Source organism: Cyprinodon variegatus, unplaced genomic scaffold, assembly GCF_000732505.1.
Source record: "Cyprinodon variegatus isolate N-32 unplaced genomic scaffold, C_variegatus-1.0 Scaffold7, whole genome shotgun sequence".
Classification (NCBI taxonomy): domain Eukaryota; kingdom Metazoa; phylum Chordata; class Actinopteri; order Cyprinodontiformes; family Cyprinodontidae; genus Cyprinodon; species Cyprinodon variegatus.
The window spans coordinates 647,791-662,938 of NW_015150460.1; the positions used below are offsets into that span (position 1 = coordinate 647,791).

A 15,148-nucleotide genomic window follows, 5' to 3' on the forward strand; every position below is an offset into this window, starting at 1 on the left:
AATATCGGCATATCGGATATCGGCCAAAATCCCAATATCGTGCATCCCTACTATATATACATATTTCTTTTTCTCTATAATCTTTTTTGCTGCTGTTAACACCAGAATTTCCCCATTGTGGGAAAATAAAGGGATTTTCTATTCTAGTCTAGTCTATTCTATATTGTCTTTAAAAGATTTTGTGTAAACATTTTAGATAAAAAATGAATAACAATGGAATAACTGTAGAGTTGCTTATTTGGAAGGGTGCAAGCTCAGCAGTAGGGGGACGGGGTGCAAAGGTGCAGTGTCGTGTTGGTCACCAAAGAACCGGAGAGCCGGCTTTGCTGCCAAAGGCTTAATTAGCTACCAAAATGCCCTGACCATAACCATACAGAGAATCTATGGCGTTTTGTTAAAAATGAAAAAAAAAAAAGAAACCAGATCCAACAATGCAGGTTTTTATTATTCGTACGGGATAATCATCAAAATTGTTTGAAACGAAGGCTTGAAACGTTTCCCTCTGTTTCATGTCTCATAAAAATGTTTTACTTTCTGATATGAGTTTGAAAATGAAATTAGTGCTTTTCACAATATTCAGATTTTGATGTCCATTTGTAGGGACAAACTTGAAAACCACCTATTGGAAAAAACAAAAAACATGTTTTTTGTTTTGTTTTTTCTTTAGTTTTGCAGTGGTCCTTATGAACACCCTGAGGAGTAATTAGACAGCTCTAGGTTTTCACTTACAGCATGTGAGTATTTATGTAACGTGATCTTATCGATATTTCATCCACTTTAGCACAGCATCTATCCAGCATGTGTACACATTTGTTTTCTGGGGGAGGTGGTATTGATAGCAGCATGCTCTTCTCATTCTTTATTTATAACCAGCCATGTTTTCTCTCTTTCTTCTAGTCTCAGATTGTAAACATCCCACTTGATTAAAAATTAAAATGTGTTGTAAACCCTCTGATGCTCATGCAATGTCGGAAAAGCACCAATATAGGCCGTCTATTTCTTTACTTTCCAAGAAAGTAGTTGTTGGGGTTTTTTTAAAGTCAGAATTACTTTTACAGTTCCTTGGGATGGGTTGTTTTCTAAATTGCTTGTCAATCATCTTCATGTGTTTCACTCTGAGCTCAGCTTTGTTAATGTTTACTTAATAGCTATTTCTGTTCAAACGCTTCTGAGGATTGACTGTTAAAAAACGGCAGAATCATCATTGCTTGGCTGACATGCTTTCTGAGATTCACTTAGTGAATCAGCATGCTGTCAGTCACAACTACCACCTCTGCACTCCTTAGAAAGATGCAAGGTTGACAGGGTTTCTCTTTAGCTTGGAAGTCTGGCTCTCCTGCAGAGGCAAAGCCCACTTTCCAGTAGGAAAAACAACTATCCACTGTGGTAATTTAGGTCATCCGTCGCTCACTCTGAGAGGAAGCCTTGGCCACCGATTCATTTAGAGTTCAGCTGTCAGACACTATTCTTGCACATATATTACCTGACATATTGCAGTGCTGTGCACTCTGCACAGGTAATGAGAACTGGGGAAAAGAGACAGGCCTTGGGTGAAAAAACTGAGAGACTGGCCTAAAGGAAAGCTAAACCCATTCAACTTTTTTTTTCTTTAGATATTGGAATTAAATACCTTCAAAAAAGGCTTTATGATTAAATTTTCCATGAGTATTAGCAACTTATGCACAGTCAGTTTTGGTTCTTGGAGAATTAGCATGAAACCAATAGATGTTCCTGTAGGTTATTGGATTGGTTCCTGGGATTAAAACCTGCAGGTTGTATTTTCCTCCCAGATATTTGGCAAAGTTAAATCACTTTTAGTGGAAATAAACCACAAATTTCAAATAATTACTTATCTTTCAAAATGGTTTAAAGTTTTTATAACTTTGTTTACATCTATTGTGTAATTACACATCTTTTATTAATGATATTTTTTATCCATTCTGGTAGGACACCAGAAAGTATAGATGCTATGGTTTGATGGCTTTTTAAAACTCTGTAGATTTTTCAAATGGAACTGTCTAGAAACCAAATTGCTTTGTAAAATGATTTTCAGTGGAGTATTTAATCTGTCAAACATCCTGACAGGGCAGCCTCTGAGGGAAAAGCAGGAGTCAAAACATTTCATCTCCCCTTAGGTCAGAACTTTTTTATTTAACCTCGCCCTGACAGAGATTGTTCTAAGACGACTGTTTTAATGTTTAGCTGCAGAGAGATTTTACTGCTGTCTGATGCTTCCAAATGCATCGTTATTGGAGCTCTAGCAGAGGGATATTGTGGTCTGACAAGCACTAAAGCAAAGTTGCAAATTTGCAAAGGGGCTTTTTCTTAAGAGGAGGTTACTTTGATTAGCTGTTCTCCTGTGAGAGGGAGATTTATGAGCACTAAGCTTCTTTTGTGCCTGACTTGCTGCACGCATTTACAACACAGGCAAATACAGACAGATCATGAAAGTGCTGTGTAACACTGGATTAATTTGAATGAAGGCATTTTTCAGGATAGTTTAGAAAAGCATAAAATGATAAAGATCATCTCTGCGATCCTAAATAAGGTTATAAAAACTGTAAATAAACAGGAAATTGGTGTTATGCTTGTATAATAAATTCAAAATGCTCTACAGTATCTTAAATATTGTTCATTGTGTTTTGTGCGTGAATTGTAGGTCAGCTCCCGATAGAGATGACTTGGTTACCACGCCAACACGTTTTGCCCCCATCCCCTGTTGCTATGGTTACAGCTCTGATCCTGGTTGACCTTAGCTTTCTCCACCGTAAACCCAACACTAACTGAGCAGGCACTTACAGTGACAATAATGAGCTTCTTTGTCCGTACAGTTTGACCCCTAACTTCAGTGCACTGAGGAGAATGGGCTTTGCATTGCTGTTGATAGTCTGTACAGTATTCACCGTGGCCTGGTTTTGTTTCAGTTGCTGTGGAAGCAATGGTACTGAATATCTTCTCTAGCTTTGTGCTGTTAGGACTGAAATAAACAACGTTTATTGTAAAGTTTTGGGCACACATGATGAGGCCTCTTCTTCTCTTCTAGGTTTTAGGAATTAGATATTTCACCAAAATTTCTAAACACACCAACACATTTCCAAGTGTGAATAAAGCACTATAGGTACTTATGCCAATGCAATGTTAAAATAAGCTATTTCTTTAATTATGCATTACAGAAAGACAACTTTTGAAAAAATAAATAACTTTATTCAGCTCTTTCAAGCAGGTTTCTTTTTCTTTTCTGTATGTTTCTTCAGACTAATTATAGGGCAGGTATGGCCTGAACTACGGATGAATGAATGAAAGGAATTTATTTCAGACAATTAATAAATAATAAAAATAGTAATAGATAAATCAATTGAGAAAATACTTCAAACAACCAAATAACCATGTACCACACAAAAAAGTTAATTGATCTGAACATCCATGTGAAATGATAATTATGGGAACACAAGACATTTTTGTCCTCTTCTTTATGATATTACAGTTGAATTCCTGAAATCTTATATAACTAAAACTTAAAGAATCAAAATCAAGACTCTTTGTTACTCTTTGCTGAAACTTTTGCTCAAAATGCACATTAACAGACATCATTTAAAGACACTTGTATAAAAATGGAAAACAAGCATTCTTAGAACAGACTTCGTAATGTAACAGCAAGAAAACATATGTTCTGTACATGGGATACAGGAAGAGGTATTTACATGAAGTGACGCTTGTGCTGAAAGAGTCTCTGAAACTGGCTTGAGGTTTATGAGAGTTTAAGCAGGGTTGTTTATTTTCTGCCTGCAGGGGGACGATTCTGGTCTTTTTCTGAACTCTTGCAGCATAAACAGAGTCCACAATCCTCTGCACCTTCTCCACCAACCTTACCTGTCCGTGTCTTGTGCAGTGCAGCCCCCACATATTAGAGATTAATATATTTACTTTCTGTGAAAAGCAAATATTCAAAAAGCAAATATTCTATAAAATGTTATTTTGAAATTGCCTTTACTCCATTTGTGAGCCAAGAAATGGTTTAATTAAAGCAGCTGGAAGTTACTAACATGACATTCTCAGCCTGTTGTTCAAGTAAAACATTTTCAAAGTTTACCTTTAGGATAGTTTCTATTTGACCTAAACATCATGTCTGTCTGGTTAGATCACATCTTGGTTTGCCTTAAATGTTTCTCCATGTCTTTGGATGTGTGAAGGAATATAGAATGTAATAATGCGTTTCAATTATAGTGAGTAATTAAATAATTACTTAAAAAATTTGTTATAATGTTCGTAATTTTTAGATTTGGGATGGGCAGATAACTTAAAAAGGTGGGAGGGGGGCGGCGACCCACTTATAAAGGACAACCTATGGGTTTTGTCACCATTGGTTCAGCTGGTGACTCACTGCTTAGCTGCAGCTCTGGGAGGAACCGTACCTCCTCATCCATGTGTTGCTGCTTATCTTTGAATTATATTGTCTGAATTAAACCTATTTTGCATTCATATACTGAAGAAAATTCTGCAACTGCTTTTGGCATTTACTTTATCATATTTAGTTTAACTCAATAGTTTTATGTCCTACCCTGGGTAGGATAAGGGTAACTTAAAATATTTTAACACAAATAAGAAAAAAAAGAAGAGTTCAAAGAGCAAAGTCTTTGTAGCGTGTATTTTTTTTCATACACAGAATTACTGAGTTTAAACATTTTCTTTAGGAATTCTCCAAGTGTGGATCTAAATCTTTAATGATTCCCTTCTTGTGAGCCAGCAGTAGCCTGAAGAAATGATGCCTCTCAGCCTTTAAGTGAAAAGTAATTCTAGGCTTCCTGAGGAGCTGGAGGAAGTTGTTAGAAAAATCATAATGAGGGTTTCTCTCAACTGCCTTCTCAACTCTTACCGAGATTAGCAGCAGAAGAGACGAGTTCCCTCTGCAAACACAATATGTGGGCTTTTATTTCTGTTGTGGTTATTTTTAGTTTTCTCCTTCATGGCTTTCGTTGTGGTTGTCTCGAATTTTGGGAATCACATTCTGGTTTGCAAGTTAGTTTCTGCGTGAATCAGTTGAGTAGGGGGACAAAGTTTTGCTCTTTTTGTCGAAATCAAATGCAGAGTGAGTCGTATCTATGTAAAGTACTTTAAAAAGTACTCTTGTTAAACAGCTTTTAATCAGTTTGAAACAAAGACGGTGCTGATTCCAACTCAGCATTACCAGCTTGCTGTTGGATTGACTCTGATCCTGACCTGCCGCCTCCTTTTTTCTTTGTGGTTCTGCAGGAGTTTGCTGCGCTGACCAAGGAGCTGAACGCCTGCAGGGAGCAGCTGCTGGAGAAGGAGGAGGAGATCTCTGAGCTCAAAGCTGAGAGGAACAACACCAGGGTAACTAAAGCTTACATCTTCTGTCAAACCTACAGATTTACATTATTTATAAAACTACTTCACTTGGAATAGAGACAATAGATTCTTTTATTCCAACTTTTTGTCTGTACGGGTAAATCTCAGTAGGCCACAGGGTCCCATTTTAAAAGAGACACATTATAAATATTAATGTGAGTCACTGAACTAAATCTATGAAAAGCAGAAGAAATAAGCAACTGGAACATGAAAACGGGAACAGTAACTCAGTTGAGCTTTCTCTAAAAGTGTAATACAGCAGAAAGCTGTAGGCAGAGACTGCAGTTGCCCAATTTGTGTAACATATTAGAAACTAGACATAGTGGTAATTATCAGGTAACTGAGAAGGTGGTTATTTCCAAGTACATTGTGCTGCTGCTGCTCAGTCACTCCCTGTCAAGCGTAAACACAACAAAGTGGCAGATCATAAAAGAAGATGTGAAGAATTATTTTAGCTCCCCAAATAGCCGACACACAACCTGTGATATTTATGGGAGAACAGTGAGAAGCTATTAAACACCTCATGTTCTGCACAATGCAGAACATGCAGCAATGATGATGAAGGGGACCGAAAAGAGCATCGTATTAGTGATGCAACAGTTGGGGCAAGAGAGGTGTATCTGGGGGAGTTTGTCTGCGCTTCAGGCAGAAACAATCCAGGTGCACAGAAAGCTTTAAATGGCACCGAGCTCTGTAGCTGTTGGAGGTGTTCGTATTAATAAAAGTGGTTATGAAAGAAGTAGCAAAAAAACAAATAGCTGCATGAATTCAGCTTAAAGGAATAGTACACCCAAAACATGATTAGCCTTCATTTTCTACTCACCCCCATGCTGAACAACACTCTGGAGTACTTTTTTGATATCTCAAATGCATCTGGAGATCTGGGAGGCTTCTTGCTGTCTGCTGACATTCAAATAATGGAGGTCTATGGTGCCCGAGACAGAAAGGTCAATAAAAGTCCACAAAAAACGTGTCAATATTCCTCCATACTGCTCGTCCAATGTATTCCAAGTGTCCTGAGTGGGTAGCATCCAGAATTTACTCGAAACAAAGTCATTTAGAATGTTTTTAGAGCATAAAGAGTAGTGTATAGGATTTCCTAAAAGCGCGTTCACGAGTCTACGGAAACCGCGGCAGACCAAACCAGATGAAAGTGCGCATTCAGCTCGGCAAAGAACTCATGCTCTTCCTCAACACTGAAGTCCTCAGACATTTTTCTTTCGTTGTTTCTTTCTTTGCACAGGTAAACAGCACATTTCTTCTTCTACGCTTGCATTATCGGCAGAGCAGAAATTAGAGCATCGTTCGTATATAATACAAAAACTAAGAGCAATTAATTAAATAATTGGATGCAGACTATTGGTGCTTCAACAGACCAGGAAGAAGTTGTGAGATTCTAGAGCACATCTCATAAATTTAAAAGAAAATCTTATTGGAGGAATGAATGAAGAGATGATGAGTTTAGAAGTTCTTTAGACTGAACTGTCGCGCTTCTCTTTGCATCACACCTCAACCCGCCTCAAAGCCAACGCTGATTGGACGTTCGTTTGGTGAACGGCTCTAAATTTTCTTCAACGGAGAGTCTCCAGACTGATTAGCGAATGAAATCTTGAAAGCTCGCGAGATCAGGATGGTCTCACGAGGTTACAGCCAGGTATCGGGTATCGGTATCTGGGCCAAAAAATGGAATCGGCACAACACTATTAATAGTTCATTAACAATTTGATCCAAACAATGTAAATAAATGGCTAATTGTATTGGCAGTGCAGAGCCCTGACAGACATTTTTATTTGAGACATCATTTGGTATTTCCCATTTACCTGATGTTTTTTTTTTTTTCCTTCTTTTAAAATTGGGAAGACATGGAGCAAAGGTCTCCAGGGAGGGATTTTAACCTCGGACAGCTGTGTTTAAGATTAAGGCTCTTCATGTAATTCTCAACAGTAAAAGTAAGAGATGCTAATATGTTAAGAGCACTAGCTATAATACCTTTAGGGGAAATCTGACTAAATAAAAATAAAAAAGGAAAAATATTGTGGAGGCAAAAATGAGCTCCTTCAGCTGAAAGAAAATTCTTCTTTTTAAAGCTTTAAGCACACGCTGGTGTTCCCAGATAAGGCCAGTTACTTCTCTGCACCGATTAAGTGTGGATTTAGTTTTCACATTTTTCTGCTGCTAAAGGCGGACTATTTTAGCACAACTTACTGAGAAATCAAGAAAAGAGGTGCAAAGAAACAGAAAAAGTCATTTTCACAGTCCCTTAATTATCGCTCCTTACTCTCCACAGAGCCATTTTGAAGCAAGCTTTAATTAAGCTCAGTTGTGTCACTGAAGGTGTTTTTACATTTCATAATTAAGTTTTCCAAAGCGTGTGGAGGCAGGCAATGGACCAAGGGGCTGTTCTGTTGTCTGTGGAGACGAGTAAACTTTATTGACTATTAGGGATAAGTGTCCCAACTGAACAACATGCACTTCCAGATGGTCTCAAGTGGGTCGGAAGACATGGAGTGTTTCCACTGATAAAGCAACTAGTTTAAATATTGACGGGATTGGACTCTGTTTTCAAATTCAATTGAAAATTCAGAAATACTTTATTACTCCCTAAGGGAAACTAAATGTTTTTTTTCACTCACTGGCTTATTTTAACGAGTTGTTGTAGACGTTGTTGGCTGTAGGCAGGACGGATCTTCTGGAAAAGCCTTTGACTGAAGACTCTCTGCTGTTGTTTAACTGTCTTCTAAAGAGGAAACTCATCGTTTTCCATAATGTTCTTCATTTTCTGAAGAATTCATCTTTATTTCAAAAAGAAGCAGAGCGTAAACACCTTTTAATTCATTTAAGCTTTGTGTTTGTTCTGTTGACGTTGCACGAATACGGAGTAGATGAGTGCATGTTCTTAGAAATTTAGACTAGAAAAAGAAGCAGCAGAGCGTTGCATTTTTTAGGCCTATTTCACAGAACTGTCTCTCTTGTAGGAATTCGTAAAACTTTAACCAAATGCACCCTGGGAAATAGTTTCTTTGTTTTTTTTTTAAATAGTAAAGTATCATTGGTTGCACTTTTAAACTATACGCTACTGTATGTGTTAGAGCAGGAGTTTTTGCTTTAATGATTTATTAGAAAGTATGTTACTGTACTGCACTGTTGATGCAGTGTGCTGTACAATAGTCAGGATGCATCCCTGTGTGAATTCAAAACTGCAGCCCTCTGCAATAAATATTGGCTCTCTAAGCTCCAAAGCTGAATACAATGATAATATTCCTGGGCTTATTTGATGTTGAAATCTGTCCTCATCTACTCTTTGTCCAATTCTTTTTCTTTATTTTGTTGTTCACTGGGGGAAAGAAAAAAACAAACACAAAAAGTCAAAATCTTCCCAGAGACATGCCGGTTTTTGCAAGTAATTTTGACCCGGTTGTTCTGAATTGCTGTTGTAAAACGCAATGCATCAGTCAGATGTTTTCCCTGCCGACATGGAGTTGTGGTTTTCTTTAAGGCTTGATCCAGCTTATAATATATTCGACTAATTTTGAGTTTGTTTTTGTCTCCATTATAAGTCCACCTGGAAATAGAATCACTAGATTACACACGTTTGCTTATGAAAAGCTCTTTAACCTTTACCTAATCTTTCTTTTGGTCAGATAGTGTAGTGAATCAGGTCTTTGAATTTAATATCAGGGGTTTTAATCCCGGTTGCGTCAGAAAGGGGAAGGTGTAATGACTTGCTGCGGTGAGTCCTGAATAAAAGAGCAGCCGAAAGGACTCATCATTAGAGGTCAGGTTCACCCTGATCTTTTGGTCCAATCAGTTAAATTCAGCCAGTATTTCATTTTATATAATCTTATAGTTTCCCATTTCACAGCCTAAGATATAATTTTTTTTTTTTTACATTTCTGAAGAACCTGCAGAAAAGTACCACTTAAAATATGAAACATGTACATTTATAGTTTAAATATTGAACTTAATTGTTTCCTCAAAATGTCCTCATAGTCTTTGCAGCACCATGATGCTACAGTAGCTGTTTCACATCTCGTCAATCTGTGCACCCCCTTTTTTGGTTTCCTATACTTTACATTATGCATACATTTACCTATAGACTGCTACTCATGACTCTTTCATAAAAAATAGCTATAGAGCTAAAACGTGTGTTATTTTGCAACAATTGTCTTCTTTATCAATTAGGTATTTATTAATTCAAACAGAGGAAACCTTTTTAAAAGGTCTGTTCAATTATTCATGTAAAGCTTCTCCCTCTTTTCAGACAATAATGTGTCTGTGCTGCTTTTTTTCCCCAGTTACTTCTGGAGCATCTGGAGTGTTTGGTATCCAGACATGAGCGATCACTTCGAATGACGGTGGTCAAGCGGCAAGCTCAGTCCCCCTCAGGGGTCTCCAGCGAGGTCGAAGTCCTCAAAGCACTCAAGTCCTTGTTTGAACACCATAAAGCACTCGACGAGAAGGTAAATCAGACTCCAGTGTTGAATTATTTTCATGTTAAGGGATTAGAGATCATTTATTTAATATTCACATTTATAATTGAATTTTACTTCCTGATTACTATAGCTATTGCTGTTGATAACTTTGCTTTAAGACAATCTGTCCCGAGCTTCGCCTTTTTCCTCTTTGTTTTCCAGCCTCTGCCTATTTCCTTCATCCTCTAAAATCTCTCAGTCCTTAAGTCCTGATGTCAAGCGAAATACAACCTTCTAACCCAGTTTAAAAATTTTTAATCCAGGATTAGTTCCTGTGAAATTGCAAGAAAAATTAAATAAGAGGAAGTTTTTTAATTTTTTTTTCATCAGAAGCTATTTTAGAAGCAATCAGAGCCTCTTATTGCAACTTCAGAATACGATCAAAGTATCTGTAAAACAACTGGTCGAAGAAAACTGATCCTTTTGCTGCTTTTCCTTAGTGTAGTCATTTATAGACAAACGTTCTTATTTCCATTTTCCTTTTAGGTTAGAGAGAGACTACGGGTTTCATTGGAGAGGGTTTCTGCCTTGGAGGAGGAGCTCACAGCAGCCAATCAGGAGGTAATGTACAATAATCATATATCAACTAGACAGCTACCAAAATATTTAATTATATGCAAATTTGTTGCACCTTCATTAATCTTTGTTTTTTGCTATTAATGCATTATTAATTCATGTTTTAAACTATTTGTGCAAGGAATATATTTATTTAGCTATTATTGTATTTCATTCAGTATTCATAGCAACTTTGTTCCATCATACAAGCCAGGATTTATATTTTGTTTATGACTTTTTGATGGATTAGCACATTTTCATCAATTATATATTATAGTGAGAAGAGACGAAATGATAAAGATAGAAAACAAACCTGGATGTGTGGATGAAAATGAAATACATTTTATCATCAAAACGTCAAATATTAATATATTAGATTTGGATTTCAGATGAACAAAAACAGGAAAAAAATGTATTGGTTAGTTAAAATTTTAAAAGTTAAAATCTTAAACGTATGTATAACATGCAGCCCTGTTGAGCCCTTTTCAATGAAATATTGCCTTATAAAGTCCATTCCAGCCAGTTGTGGAAAAATTTTAAACTAATTTTATTGTCCATCAATATTTAATTAATTTTTTTTTTTATATATATAAATCTGCCTGTTTCATGGAGGTCTGAGGTTCATTTTTATGCACCCAGCATCTTGGAAACCAAGCTTTGCTAAAATCAGACGAGTATTGCAAAACTACAAACTGATTTAAAAGGTTGGAAAAAATTTCAAGAAGTTCCGGAATATGAATGCTCTAAAAAAGACAAAAATTTAATATAAATAAAAAACAAGTTTTAACTACTTTGATACAAAATGTGTCATTTTGTACAAAAAAAACTAAAAAAAAAACAAAAAAAAAAACTAGTTTTACCAGATTTAAATATTTAAGAGGAGAAGCAATATTTTTGATTATAGAAGCAAATCTTTATCTGAATGCAAAATTTTCAAAATGCATAACATCTGTTCTGGACTGTAAAAGGACAGTTTAAGATTAAAAAAGCGCTCCTGTTTCTATGATGATGGTAAAAACATGTTTTTAAAGGGATTACTAAAACAGTGTTCAGATAGAAAGCCGCTGTTGACGCCAATTTCCAAATAAGCATGTTAAATAAAAATAAAGACCTTTAAAAAGAGTTGTGCTGCCTTTTGTATTCTAACTCAAAAAATGTGTTTTGCATCATCATTAGAACAGCGTATGCTTGACGTACGAAAAAGCTTGCAAAACACATTTTGGCATACCTTAGATAAGTTATGGGTACGTTCTGTATCAGTTATTAGCACGTTGAAATATGCTGGATCACGCAGGCATACGTCGACATACTGCGATGTATGCCAGCATATGCCATTTGTGGGCCATAAGTTACTGATAAGCTATTTAATCGTTGACTTAGTTACTCATAAGTAGTGGTGTCTAGCTTAGCTCCAAAACTTATGAGTAACTTGGGGTTCACAGGAGGAAACTTTCAGTTCTACTCCAGACTTCATCTGCATCATAGGGTGAGCGAGAAGGACATGACCCAACAAACTTCCTAGCAGCCATGACGCTGAGACTGCAAACCTTCTTTTTTTTCTTTTTCTTATGGCAGGTGGTAAACAGCAGCTAGGTGAAAATTTGTATTTCTCTTCTATTATATATTAATTTATCTTATTTACTCACTATAAAAGTTTTCACTCAGTCTGTTTCACTTTCAAGGCCACATCATTCCCTGCAGGATGTTGTTTGTAGACCAGACATAGCTTCTTCCCATAACAAATCAGATTCTTTCTTAAGGTTTATTCGTAAATGTTACTGTTTAACCAAAGTGTCTGTAATTTGTTTTGACTCTGACTACTTTCCATTGTTGTAAGTTAGGGGGAACGAAAGCTGCCCAGATCAGAACAGGGCAGAATGCTGTGCCATAAGGGCTGTATGATGATCTGTTCTCTCTTTGCAAAGATATGAATAAATGTGCCGACTGAGTGAAATCCATCGATCTCCGTTTATTTAACTAGGATGAATAGTTGAATACTTTTTTTCCACTACACTAGGTTAATACCGTGATCATAAAGAAATCTTTTTATGGAGGCTGGGCACCTCCCAGCGCATTCCTGCCCCCCACAGGACTCTGGCTGATGCATAATTTCATGGGCATTACGCTCCTGTGTGTTATGCATAAGTTAGGCTGTTGTTGGACATTAGTTCTGGACCCATTATGAATACTCTTATGTATACGCCCAAAATTGAATAAAATAGATTCGGGGACGCCAGGCATACAATGTCTAAATCGGCAAGGTGTGACAGGGCCCTAAAATGCTAAAATAGATTCAGCTCAAATGGCTTACATCTTCTCATTGGAACGATCCGTTGTTCCTCAGCTTCTTAATATCAGAAGCGTTCTATAATCATGCTTGGGTTTGGATTGTAAAATCAATTTTAGTTTTCTAAAAAAAAAAGTTAAAGCTCAGTATGCACTGAAATATTTGGGATTTAAAAAGGGGGGATTGTTTTGTCCCAGAGGGCCACGTCAGTTTGGATATGTTTAGTCACTTTATAAATGAAATCACAGTTTTATGTTTATCCGATAAATAAAATTCCAACACAGAAGAAATCTGTAGGGACCGTGTTTTTTTCACTATATATCTCTTTATAAAGACTTCTGAACTAAGACTGTTAAAACCAAGCTCAGTGATGAACCTTCATTCCCCACACCTGCAGCCCTGCTTTCAGGCTGCAGATTGATTTAATCTTCCAAAACTGCCACAGTATGCAATCCAGTATGCAGTAATGGGTAAAGAAATAAGGCTCGGACTCTTTGTGGCTGCCACATCCTCTGTGGAGACAAAAGGGAGAATTTAAATTGGAAAAGATCCTGAGAACGGCGATGCGTTGTTTAGAAATGCATGTTGAGTCCTGAGGTGTGTATTTGATCAAAGCTGAAAAAGTATGGAAACCAGAAGTACAGATTGGAGAGAAGAGAATGGGCTACTTTGCAGAAAAGGCTTCAAATCATTTGACAAGTCTCTAGTTTCCATTTTTTTGTTGTTTTTGACAACTGCTGGAAGAAAGCTGCTTTTAAACTGAGCTGTCGAGCAACTGACAGACATGTTAGTAGGAAAGGTAGCACTATTGGAAATTCTCACACCATTGAGCCAAGGCTAGAATGGCTGTGCAGTACATCCATGAGGCTATCCCTTATATACGGTTAACAACATACACCAGCTGTGGTCAGATGAGTGATGGAACCTTGAGACGGCAGACAGACGCTTAACCGGCGTTACTGAATAGAAATGTCTCACTTCAGAGGCTCCAGGGAAACGTGAGCAAGCAAACTGGTAATTAATTTTAGATAGAGGTCTTGTATGAGTCCCTTTTCCCTGCAGGCATTTTCACAAAACTGCCGCCCCTGATGAAATCAGGACCCTTTGACCTTGCACAGTCACAGGTGCTTAAGTGGCCACACACTGATTATTACAAGGGATTTTAATTTGCTGGTATCAAAACATGTTTTAGTGAACATGTAGGAATATATTTATGGATAAATTGTTGGAAAAAAAAGTTTAATAGTAATTAAATGAATACTATATATTTTCAGAGGATGCCAGCATGCAATAGACAAACAGAGACAAAGTGATGGTCCTTTGGTTTCTCCATATCACGATAGACTGATTAATCAGAAACATTGTGCTCTGATGGAAAAACTTTCATTCATGAAAGATTTTACACTTTATTCTTCCCACTAAGCCAACAGGATCTCCTTTACACTGAACATAAATAAAATGAGCCTTAAAGGAGAGGTCTGGTCGGCAATGAATAATCAATGGATCATTATCTATACCTAAAACTAATAAGTTTGTGATGATTTAATGATTTGAAATTAACCCTTAATCAGTAAAAAATTTCAAACAATATTTTGTTTCAAACATTCAAAGAATGTTTTCAAGATGACTTGGATAATAGCGCGTTGTGACAAACACCAGATACAGCACTGGGACTTGATCAACAGCCGATACCGCACCGTGACGTCACAAACCAGTAGGTGGCAGTAGTGTTTTTTTGACAAACATGGATGCCTCCTGTAAAACTTGTTCAAATGAAATTACTCTTAATAAAAAACACTCAACATTTATTGAACAGTATGTAATAATTTCATATTTGAAGTATTTTCAAAAGTTTGAATTCTGAATATGACCAGACTTTTCCTTTAAAGCTTTGACTGCTGCAAAATCCTTTTTACTACTTTTTTAAGAAAAATGTTAAAGTATCCATTGCAAAGACCTGTAAAGGAATTTTTATTGTTCACTAATGGACAGACACTTAGCGATAGGGATTTGGATTCCTTTGCATTGCTCTAGAATACATTTTGTCTTGATGTAGTTTTGATGTCTTGATTTAAAAAAATAAATAAATAAATAAAAAAGCTGGAAAAAATGTTAATTATCATCTTTAACCTTTAAGAAAATAGCATCCATAAACGCTGGATAAAAATGCTCCTTACTGACTAGTTGGTTTGTACGGAGCCCCTCTGATGACATGGTCAAAAAAATTTTTTAATTGTGGCCACGAAGTAGTATTTCGTGGCCACACAATAAGTATAACGTGCGCACGAAATACTACTTCGTGGCCACGCAATAAGTTTAATGTGCGCACGAAATACTTATTAATAATATTAATATCATTCCTGGACAACTGGGTAAGCAAATCGAGCGCGCCTTCTCTAAGGTCTAAGGCGCGCTCGATTTGCTTACCCAGTCGGTCTCCGCCAGTCACGTGACATTTGTTGCTAAG

At 36.8% G+C, this 15,148-nt stretch overlaps 1 protein-coding gene across 4 annotated transcripts in view; it reads left to right on the top strand.

Moving 5' to 3' along the window:
* ppfia2 (protein tyrosine phosphatase, receptor type, f polypeptide (PTPRF), interacting protein (liprin), alpha 2) overlaps positions 1–15,148 on the top strand; it is a 205,410-nt gene that overhangs the window by 138,735 nt on the left and 51,527 nt on the right. For all 4 annotated transcript variants that reach the window (XM_015376281.1, XM_015376300.1, XM_015376291.1 and 1 more), the window contains exons 3-5: positions 5,251–5,352; positions 9,663–9,827; positions 10,326–10,400. In XM_015376281.1, coding sequence (XP_015231767.1) covers positions 5,251–5,352; positions 9,663–9,827; positions 10,326–10,400 — 342 coding nt within the window. The remainder of the gene's footprint in view (positions 1–5,250; positions 5,353–9,662; positions 9,828–10,325; positions 10,401–15,148) is intronic.